The 11,698-nt window shown below is 31.3% G+C and overlaps 1 protein-coding gene across 4 annotated transcripts; it reads right to left on the bottom strand.

Annotated features, from left to right (window-relative positions):
• Positions 1–5,532: 5,532 nt before the first annotated feature.
• LOC137825596 (uncharacterized) lies at positions 5,533–11,043 on the bottom strand. Of its 4 annotated transcripts, none has more exons than XM_068631295.1 (9): positions 10,767–11,043; positions 10,603–10,694; positions 10,403–10,474; positions 10,195–10,301; positions 9,971–10,026; positions 8,843–9,017; positions 7,848–7,931; positions 7,003–7,275; positions 5,533–6,592 (listed from the first exon to the last, which is right to left on the bottom strand). In XM_068631295.1, exons 1-9 carry the CDS (start codon positions 10,938–10,940, stop codon positions 5,742–5,744), a joined length of 1,884 nt encoding a protein of 627 aa, XP_068487396.1. In that variant the 5' UTR covers positions 10,941–11,043; the 3' UTR covers positions 5,533–5,741. The 4 variants fall into 4 exon arrangements, with proteins under 4 accessions (XP_068487396.1, XP_068487395.1, XP_068487397.1 ...); XM_068631294.1 differs by having other exon boundaries at positions 6,985–7,275; positions 10,767–11,038; XM_068631296.1 differs by lacking the exon at positions 7,848–7,931 and having other exon boundaries at positions 6,985–7,275; positions 10,767–11,033.
• Between the last annotated feature and the right edge of the window lie 655 nt (positions 11,044–11,698).

Here is an 11,698-nt window from a genome sequence, read left to right as displayed (position 1 = left end):
AAACATATAGAAGAAGTAGCTCCTTCTAGTCATCAATCATGGAATAATGTATTTATATATACACTGCACAATTATTATAAGTGAATCTTCTGTCATTTGACTAGATAAGGTATATACATATATTTCAATTTTCAATGCTCTGCCTCTAATTACATATATGCATGAGAGAAGGAGGAAAATGATCTTGTGCACAACCTTCTAGCTCTAGATTCCATTGTTGGAGAGGTCACATTCATCACTCTCTTTCTAGTTTCTTTCTTTCTTTCCACATTCTTCTCTTCTTTCTCACTTTTATTACTTTGAAAATGTATGTGTTGAAATTAAGTACTGTGGCTCCTAGCATGCATCTTTTTTGAGTCTTGAATTTTTGGATACTGTTTGGGGGTCAATGTGTAGTTAGGAAACCTCTAAAATACCCTGCATCACTGCTAAGAATCTGAAAGGTTCAAATAATATTTCAATAAGGAGAAGATTCTAATAATATTACAAAGTTAATGTTACCAACGTACACCTACAGTTTCCAGTAGAAATGGGCAATATATGTTGTTGCATCACATGATCCATCTCCATCCATGTGACCCACTGCATGCCTTTTTAAAGGGAAAGAGAGAGAGTTTTGTCTTTTATGTATCATGCACAAATCTAAATGCATAACATGTGAAGATCAGCATGTTGCAACTAAATTAATATACAGAAGATGCCTCCAAAAGTGACTATTATTGGATTAATTAACAAAAAGGGAAGCTTTGAAAGCTTAGAGGTTTTGTAAAAGCTCACACCCTGGTTAATTAAATTCCACATGATTTTGCTCTTGAAATTTGAAGAACAGAAACTGTGGCTCTTTATTTTATGTGTGTGTGTGAGTGAGTGAGAGAGAGTTCTTTGGAAGTTGAAGAGTTTTTGAAAACCAACCACAAAACTTTTTTTTCTGCTTTTACACTGAAAATATCTCTAAACCAAAAGTTAAAAACTAATTCTTTCGTGAAGATTGCAGCCACAATTGTACCTTTAATGGAGGGAACAAACAACCCTCACAAAGAAAAAGTGGAAGCTAGCTATAAGCATCAACTTAATGCATACAAAACCTTATTAGCCCCAAGATATGTTTTTGTTCATCTGTTTGCATTACTGGTATTTGTAAACACATGCATATATTTCAAATCTTCAATAAAAAAACTATGCTCTAAATAATTTGATATCAAAATAAATTTTATATCCAACTCAATAAGACTTATAATAAGGAAAAGTTTACAAATACTTATATATTATGAAATATCATCATCTATATTTATATACTATAAAATATTCTAATTAGTCGATGAATCAACCTATCAAAATTTCATTTTCTTTATCTGGTGAAGTTACTGAGGTAAACATTCTCTGAGAAGTGCAGATAATAGAATATAGAATGAAAAATGATTATATCATGTTATACTGATAGTGGAACTATTTTGAAAAGAAAATCTTAGTGGGAGGGTTTCTGAGTTGATGTTTCTACCTTAATAAAGTCATATGAATCATATGTGCTTCCTTCTATGGAGTGGCTCATCAGTGGATGAAGAATTCACCTCCACATCTCAGCCAAATGATGAAAATTCACATGCGGAGGACAATGCGAGCAAGCTTTAGTCTATCAACCATTAATAAGTAAAGTAATAGTTCCTATTACTTGGAATTTTGCATCATTACCCCTCATGCATTTGTCTCGCAAGTGTGGTTACGTTTACACTATATACCTCTCTCTTTCTCATTACCAAGGGTCCCATATACATAAAATACCATTCCAGTCATATAAAACTTTCTTTTCACTTCTTAGTTGCACTATCTTCACCTAAACATATTTGTGATAATGTGAGACAAACAAGATGGAACTAAGATTAACGTAAGTTTTTAAGGAACTATTGTTGTTTATTGAAAGTTGTTTTGTTTTAGAATATGAGCAAGGAGTTGTCAGAAGCAGTGATCCCCACACCAGCAAGTTTTAGTTTTCCTTTCTCTTTTTTCTCTGAAGAACTTTGTTATGTAGAGAGGGCATAGAAAAGGTGAAAAAGTGATGGTTAGTGGAGAGAGAGAGAGAGGAAGATGGTGTTGTTTGTACCTAGGAAAGAGAACAATTTAGGTGAAGCAGTGTGCAGAGAGCAAAGCATTGGAAAAATGGAGGCATAGTCGTGTATTTAAAAGTAAATGGAAAGGGCAATTTCATAGGCTTTTCCAACCTTTCACTCTCTTCCAGGTCTGCATGCATACATTTTGCTCTGTGATCTTTACCAATTGCCCTTTTATTTTTTGTTTCTTCCTCCTAACAGTCAAAGTAGTGCAGTAATGCATTTTTGCACTGCATGCCATTTCAATTCCTCGTGATTATCGATTTTCGAATTTAGCTTTTTATTTTTCTTCTTTTGGGCTACGCCATTTGGAGAGTACACATAAAACATTTGACTCCTTTTCTTTTTCCTTTTTTTCCCCTAACTTTTCCAAACATGTTCAAGACAAAAGTGATCACAATTAATCGAAATGAGTGGTAAGTATTTTGATTAAATTTTAAGATCCTTTTGTTACAACATTTTTTTTTATGTTCTTCGTATCCACCCTTATGTACTAGCTAACATAACATCCTCACGATTAATATAAGGTAATCTATCAATGTTTTAATCTTTTTTAAATGATATTTTAATTGAATTCCACATACATAAATTTATTTGTTTTGAAAAGAGTTTTTTCTTTCCAATTTTAAGAAATTCTTAAGATCTGCATTAAAATATTATTTTAATTGATAAGAATTCATGTAACTACTCTTATTTAAAATATTTCTTAGATATATCATACCATCATTCTTTATACTAACGAAAACATTTGTATCCACATTTTTTTTATTTTTATCATTTACATATATTTATATTTAATATTAAAATACAAATAAACAATGTCATTATTCGCACACTTATATTAATAATATAAATTCATTTTAATAAATATGAATACATATAAGAAGACACATAAATTATCTAACTACACCTACTTATTGATACATTTTGAAAGAAACATAGTCAACATAGTAGTTATATATCGTAAATATATATATATATATATATATATATATATTCTAAAGAAGAAAACAATCATTTATAATGTCATGGTTTTACAGTAATAAAATCTAAGACACCAAATTGCTATAACAATAATCGAGTAAATGTATAGAATACGTCATCCATAAGTTTGCAAACGATGAACCTAAATAATGAAGAATGTGATCCATATGAATAAAAAATGTCATTATCATCATCATTATGTAAAATCTTTATACTTTGGTATTAAATAGCTTAACCAATGTGAGTGATTGATTATCCTTCTAACTATTTCATTGTTTTACAAATTTTGTTTCCTACGGAAAAAAATATCATTTATGAATAAATTACAAAATACACATACACTCACACACATATATATATATATATATATATATAATATACATATATTGATAATTACCTGTTTGATAAATGTGTAAATGCTTTGTATTGATATCTTCATTGAACTCTAAGAACACCTTGTATATTATGTTACCTTTAATATATAATAACAAATAGTGTAAGTAGAATATTAACATATACTTATGTTTATGTGTCACACATAAATAAAACGAACAATATCTGATTTTGAGATAACAAAATATCTTTTTATAAACAACATTCTTGGTAAAATTTTCATCTTCTCCTTCAAGGTGTCCTTCTTTAAAAAGAATTTTTATTGAAGCTTGAGAAACACCTCTTGAAAATACAACATATAATTGACCATGACTAAAAACGTGTCGTGAAAGGTAAATTCCAACATTGGGTATAGTTTTGTCCCTGTGATTTATTTATAGTAATGGAAAAACTTAATTTCACAAGAAATTGTTTCCTAATAAACACAAATGGGATACTTGCACTTTTTGTTGTTTTATATTTAATTCTTGATAAGAAAGATCTTTTTCCAACATGATGACCGATCAAGATTTCAACATCCAATATATTCAAGTAGAACCCACGACAAAATAATCTCATCTCATTACATAACCCCGATTTAGGGTCTATGTTTAGCAACAACATTAATGGTGCACCTTTTTTAAGCTTTAAAATATGGGGTGGCAAGCTAGCGGGAGCAATGAAGTGCAAGTACTCTTGTTGGTATAAATTATGTGTCTCCTTCAACTTCATCAAATGATAATAAATTATGTTGTTCTCCTGAAAAAATAATCGATAATTATGTTATTAAGTTTTTCAACATCTTCATTTTTTTGTAGTTAATATGACTCTCTAAGCCATATAAAATGCATTCTCATGTATAGAATTGTAATTGGAAAAATGTTTCTTGTATAAGTTTTTGTATTGAAATCTCTCATTCTCATGGTGTTGTTGGTTCATGGGTAATTGATAAGAATTCATGTATAAGGACTCTTATTTAAAATACTCTTAGATATATCATACCATCATTTTTTATATACTTTTTTAAATTCCTAAATTATTAATTATTTTCAACATTTTTTTTCTTTTTAAATCTCATTTACTTATCCACTTAAATAATTATATTTAAGTCTCCTTTTTACATTAAATTTTTTTTCCTTTCCCCAATTTTTAACTATTGTTCTCAGATTAACTGATGCCCTCTTTTACAATAAATTAGATTGCATTATCTTAAAAATGACTCAATTTTAATCTATTATCTTCTGAAAACACGACGCATGTTATTAGTTTTTCTTCTTGGAAATTAATTATTCTTTTTGTTACAAGTTTAATTATTGTTTTCCTTTGGTATAGTTTCTTAAATTCTACCCGAATTCAACTTTTTATATATGATTTATATTTTAAATATTTTTGTTTAAAAAAATATAATTGAAGTTATAAGTTTTAGGATTTATCAACATTTAGAATATCTGTATAATATAATATGATATACTTGTGGGTCCCTACTAATACAAATCCTTACTTTATTAAAAGTAAAATTATATTGTTGTGCAGTTGATCACATCCAAATTGATGGGATTCTAGGCGTTGGGTTTAATATCTTTTGTCAAACCTATGTAAGAAAAAACTTATATTAGTAATTGGCTTTGACGTGTGGGCAACGGGAAGTTGTAGTACTACATCCCGTTTGAGCTATGTGTGAACGAGTAGTACAAAGTTGTACTCTAACACAAGCCCTTCATTTTTACGATAAGTACTTCGGTGTAGTACATTCAAGCCTAGAAGTACTAGCTTAAGGCTATATATTCCATTGAATGAAATTGGATAAACCCATTACATTGAGAAAACCATTAATCAAAGTTTAATGTCGCCCTTTAAGGTAAAGACATTTCCCAAATATGTTGAGGTAGAGGGGTTCTACAGGGTCGTCCCGAGACCACATGAGAATGCATATTTTATTTGCTTGTGGCCTTGTATGAGAATGCTCAGCTCATGTGTTCTCAGGTCGCCCCTGCTGGACTTTTCTCTACCACGATACAGCATTGCCGTCCAACTGCAACCGACTGAAGATGAAAATGGAGCAAGGGCAAAATAATGTAGAATGAAATTCCTATTGTATGCAAGAATGTGGTTCAGGTAATTAAGCTACATGATGATTCTCTTATGTTCATGAAATTGCATATTTCAGGCTACGCACCTTATAGGTATCATACGTTTTAAAATAAAAACAAGCAAATGAGGATACAAATAATCAACATATAATGAATTCAATCTTGCTAAGAACTAAGCAGTAACTATAAATTAAACTAAAATCCTTACAGAAGACTCAATTACTAGGAGCTCTTCTTCTGTAAGTTTCTTCCAAACTCCGCCTACTATGAGACATCCTTTGTCCCCTTGCAGTGGCAATTCACTGTTTAATTCACCAGATTCTTTGCTCTCCCTCATCTTCTTAACAGTTGAATTATCAAGTTGCAGAGGGTCTATTGTGGCATCTCTCTTGGCACCATGTGGGGCCAATTTCCAATTCTCTTTCTTTTCCCATACTTGATCTTGTTCTTCATCGTCAATAACGTCAACAACGGGAAAACAACTAGACGATTCTTGATTCTGTTTTTCATTGTTGATAATGTCAAGAACGGGAAGACAGCCGGATGACCCAACAGCACGGGGCAACATTCCAATTGGACATGGGTTCCATGATTTTGCTAAAGTCCATGTCTGTGGTTTTTTAATGTCACAATCCATCGTCATTGGTTTTTTCTTTTTCATAACCTGATGTTTAATTAACTCTAGCTTTTTAGCTGTTTCATGTATAGATTCCTCAAATTGGATAATGTTATTTGAAGTTAATAAAGAGCTTTGATCATCTGCATGCTCTAAATTCGACAAACTAATGTGAGAGAGCTTTTGAACTTTCTCCATCAAGTAGCGGTCATCCATCAGTTCTATAAGCTGAAGTGCTGAATCCATGAGCTGCTTGTTCATAAGTTGTGATATTAGAAGACATCTACGAACAAGTTCAAGCATAACACCTTTTGGCATATTTGCTGCTGCAGAAGGAACTTTACCGAGAATTCCAACAAGCCATGCAAACAAAGAAGAAAGCCGAAACTCTGTCCTCGATTGTGAAATCCCCATATTTGGGTTATCTACCAAAAATTTAAAAAAAAAGAAGCACGTTTGAGGTTAATAACGAAGAAATTAAGCAAGTAAAATCATGTGCTATGAAAGAAAAAAAAACAGACACCCAAACCAAAACGAAGGACAAAAAAATTAAGACTCGATATCTGACTTCATGTGGGCTTAAGGCAGAAGCTATACTTAACGGAACCCAAAAAAAAAAAACATATCCTTTATGTAGTACTTCACAAAAGCCCTAGAAAGTATGTCATTTAATAAGAAAATGAACAGGGCATCAAAGAAGAAAAGCACACAAGAAAGATACATCCCAAGTACCCCAAAACAAACAGAAATTAAACTTCAACAAGAAACTCTACATAATGAAAAGGGATGCTGTATAAGGAAAAAAATTGCTACCAACCTTCTTTATGCTTCATACCTTCCCGAGTCTCAATCATATCAAGGACTTCCTTAAGAAGATTCAGAACTAATTCTGGTTCCTTATTGCACAATTTGAGTATGACAAGCTTCCAATCAGCCAAAACATTCTCTGTGGTTAGACCAATTGAAGCATCATTTGCATTCTCTTCCAACTCTGAGGAACTTAAAGCTTTCAAAAGATACTCCAACAACACAGATACAATCTCTGAAGAAAAGGAGGAATATAACCGAAGAACACATTTCAAGATCTTCGTTATCTGTTTCTTAGATCCTGAAAGTATTGCAATTCACATGTAATTAGTACACGAATACCATGAAACAATAATGAAAACTGAAGCTACTCCACAATATCTCATAAGAATTGCACTTATTTTTCAGAGCAAGATAAAAATACCCAAAATCTCAAAAGACTCTCAATTATTCGGTCGATCAACTATTATAAGGAAACCCAACACTTGAATTTCTTAAGAAAAAAAATATATGAGATGGTCAAGAATCCTCCTAATGCAGAACAACCACGATAAAGAAGAAAAGAACACCAATTCAAAAACAGGTAAATCAATCTCTTTGCATAATAAAGCAAGGAACTCTCAAAGAATTTGTGATTTAAACCCCAGAAAGAGGTCAAAAAATAACAGTTTCCTGTAAAAGAGGTTAAGTAGACACAAATGGCGTTGCATCCTTCTTTTCCACTTTATTTTTTTGCTACACGGACTTTAGACAATTTTAAAGAATGTCTTGTCCCATATCCTTCCACACACCCTCGCCCTTCTACACACACACAAAGGCAAACAAAGACAACAAATAAGTTTTATTGTATTAAGAGATATGAACATATAATACCTCCAGTTCGTGATGTTTGACTCTTGCCAACCATAAGAGAAAAAAGCTTATTACGCCCAAAAAGCAATTCACCATGCTTGACTCCTTTAAAAGAGAAAAGACACAACACATCAGAATTTTCTAAAGCAACAAATTTTCTATTCTAAAAAATTGTAAAAAAGTTAAAACAGGAGTAGCTCTTCAAAAGATATAACTTTTTCTTTAAATAAAACCTTGAACTGCAGGAAAAATATGCAGTTGAATATCATCTTATCAACAAAATAATCTATCTGTCTAGACTTACAATGCAATCTAAAACCAATACTACACCATCAACTCCACATCCATATATTCAAAAATTCCTTGACATGTGTTACCCTTACCATATACTACAAAAATTCATCCTTATATTTAAATGAAGTATGGAGCTGAAGTTAAGGTGAGTGAATGGGAGAGGACAAAACAAGCCATGAGCAGAAAACTAAGTTGGCATACAGGTGTTTCAATTTTTATTTTTTTCACACAAGGAATGGTGTTAGATAAATGAGGTTATATAACAAACAAACAAAAAGTACAACTCAATCACAAACTACATGGAGAGTACATCACATTCTTAAAATAAACAGAAAGCAGCAAGGACATCATTGTTTCTTCAATTACTTTTACAATATTTCTTATTTCTGATCGGATAGGAATTGGAATAGTATATTGGAGATTAGGATGGAAGAAAACTAGTTTATCACGAAAGGGAAAAAAAAAACTAGATCCAAAAGACCAATATTATGCATCCTAAAGAAAAAAATACATGATCACAAAATAATGGGGCAAAAGACATTTAACCATCAAATTTTCAAATTGGGCTTTCAAAATTAAATCACATACTTTCCCATAGACACAAGTTTCAACACTAAATACCTTCCATTCTACATAGAATGGAAGATATTTTACTTCAAATAAGCTAGTGCAAGACAATGACTAAAGTCAAAATATGATGAAAATGAACAAAGCTTACAGACGTTTTCCCTTTAGCTGTGAAGAACTAGACTGGACACTCCCGTTGACTTTCAAGAAGATAGCTAGTTCACGAATCTTTGACTCAATTTCTTTCTTGACTTTTGTTATTCCTTCACCTTGAAAAGGAATTGCTTTGCTCTGAGGTTCCCAATAATAAGATTTTAACCAATCAAGTGCCTGTAATTATTACCAACATTAGATGAGTTTGGGAATAACCATACATGTTATGGGAAGAAATTGTCCATATTGAAATAGCTAAATCCACAAGAGAAAACCAGGATGCTTTCCATTTTTCTTTCCAGTTACATTTTAACAAGCTGAAATCTCATCAATATTGAGTGCTCATGTGAAAATTATCAAAAGCCATTTGCATAAATATTCCTATTTTCTGTGTGTTAAATGATAAATCAGTCCAATTACTCCAAAAAAGAACATCCTGTAGTTCAAGGTTCAAATTCCTAATTAAAAGAGAATTATTCAATTATGGAACTATTAAAATATAAAAAAACAGTATGCATTATTCTGAGGATGATGATAACTCCAAACCACATAGTAGATTTCAAAGATCACTTTCTGACATGATAATGTCAAGCTGGCACATCGAAAGTGATAAACAATCACCTTGTTTCTTACATTCCTGTGAAGTCTAAAAGTACATTTTACCAAGGTCTTGTGACATTGACTGAGTTTAGAGTATAACTTGCATATTTAATGGTTCGAGATATCATTTGAACTGCATCATTATAGTGCTAAATAATTAAACAATAAACAATGTAGAAAGATGCACAGAGGAGGGAAAAATTAATGTCTGAAAGCAATCAAGCAGTTATTAAAAACAGAAAATAACTTAATCAATTGCTAATATAGCATATATTTCACTGACTAAATATGCATGTACTCTGTCTTTTGATACCATTAAAAGAACAACAAGTTTTTCTTTCATATATTCAAAACTATTATGTTACAGTTACCTATGGACATTGAGAAAGAAAATTCGGTACAATTGCTTCCTGAATGCAAACAATCTAACCCCATCATTGACTGCACCCACATGCTAAGAATTTAATCACAACATAGCCTATAGATGGTTGAGACAGATAATCAATCAAACTGAAATGAACTTTACATACCTTGACAGAAGCACTGCGAACAATCTTAAGTGATGGAAGCTCACGATGTGATCCCTCTGCAATTACAGCAATAAATAAGAAAAAAGGCATGACCCTCTAAACATAATGAAATGAAAGAAACAATCATGTGAAGTTCTACGACATTTGACCACTATGAAGATCATGTCCCATTCTATGACACAACAAAAACAATAATTAAAAAAAGTAGGAGGAGACTTGTTCACCGTGTCGAATATCAATCAGCATGCGCGGAATACCAATAGCATCAGCTGCCACTGCAATCGATGCCACTTCTTTCTTGCGCGTCTTCTCAACAGCACCATTCACAAGCCTTCAAAAGGCAAAACAATTATACTTTGCAAGAAAAAAAATTCAAAAAGCCACTATTGATGGCAAAAAGAAGCATAAAAAAGAAAGGCAGAGTAAACAAACCTCATGATAGCCATGCAATACAGCATAGCAAGCATCTCCTCCGAAAGAGAAGCTTCATTCAAATGATCCTGCCTACAATTAAATCAAACAAACTTGTTTAAAGTTTATCAGATACCTAATGTATTTTGCATATATATTATTTTCTAATTTGAAATAGAAAATGTTAATAAGAGGTACAAGAGGAGAGGAATTAGGGTTACCTGAAATAGGAGTCTTTGAGTTGAATTTCGATGATGGAAGCAGTGACTTCGATGAAAACCGGCAACGAACCTCGACTTCGCCATGTGGATATCTGAAACGCAGAAACAAAACGTGGTTAGATTTGAAGTTGCAGTGTCTTATGAGAAAGAATTGAGAAACTTACTCGTTTGAGAGCAGAGGAAACAGAGTGAGGCGAATTAGAGAAGAGCGCGCGTTTGACAAAGAGCCACTCGTCCCAATTCAACCAAGGGACCAATCTTCGTGCGCCTGATGACGACGACGATTCCGCAACCACGTTGGCTACTTCTTCGAACCCTAATAACAATGGCGGATCCATCTCAGAGGTGGCGGCGAAGTATGAAGCACCGCTGCCTTAGTCACACTTGCAGTGCTGTTATTTCCCTCTTCTTTTCAATCCTAATATTCTCCAAGGATATTATGGTCTTTAATATTTATACAATATATTATATCCACATAGTTATACATCAAATAAAGTGTTGTAAAAACACATTTATAAAATAAATAATTTTAATTATTATTTTCTCTCTCTCATATATATATATATATATATATATATATTGTTAACTTTCATTTTGATTATTTTTAAAATTATATATTATGAATTATTTTAATTTAAATTGTTGATTTTAATTATTTTTGTATTTTTTTTTTCCAATTTTATCTTTTATAATATTAAAGTATAATAAATTTGATAATTACTTATATTAAATTAAATTCTAAAAATTCTAAAAAATTATAACAAAATATTATTCAAAGTATTCAACTAGAGAATAGTTATGGAATAAATACTTCCAAAATATTTTTTTTTTCTATTCTATAATTGGTTTTATATATTTATGACAAAAGATTATACTTGAATAAGCGTCCACTTCACTAATATTTTATTAAGGAATTTAAATTACTTCCTTATTCATTATGGTAGAATAAGATTTTGATTTATCATCATTAATATTAGATGTATTTGAAAATAATTCAGTACCAATAATTATAAAAGAAGAGTTATCAATAGAGATACCTAATAAAAATGTTGATTATGTACAAAAGATTGAATAAATTTCAAAATGATTATATAAA

The sequence above is a fragment of the Phaseolus vulgaris genome, chromosome 8 (genome assembly GCF_000499845.2).
Source record: "Phaseolus vulgaris cultivar G19833 chromosome 8, P. vulgaris v2.0, whole genome shotgun sequence".
Taxonomy (NCBI): domain Eukaryota; kingdom Viridiplantae; phylum Streptophyta; class Magnoliopsida; order Fabales; family Fabaceae; genus Phaseolus; species Phaseolus vulgaris.
This window is presented reverse-complemented; position numbering and strand designations above follow the sequence as displayed.

Coding starts and splice junctions, on each gene's coding strand:
- LOC137825596 (XM_068631294.1), bottom strand. CDS start 10,940: ATGGATCCGCCATTGTTATTAGGGTTCGAAGAAGTAGCCAACGTGGTT. Junction 10,302..10,402: donor TATTGCATGGCTATCATGAG/GTTTGTTTACTC, acceptor TGCCTTTTGAAG/GCTTGTGAATGGTGCTGTTG. Junction 7,932..8,842: donor TTCACAGCTAAAGGGAAAAC/GTCTGTAAGCTT, acceptor TCTCTTTTAAAG/GAGTCAAGCATGGTGAATTG.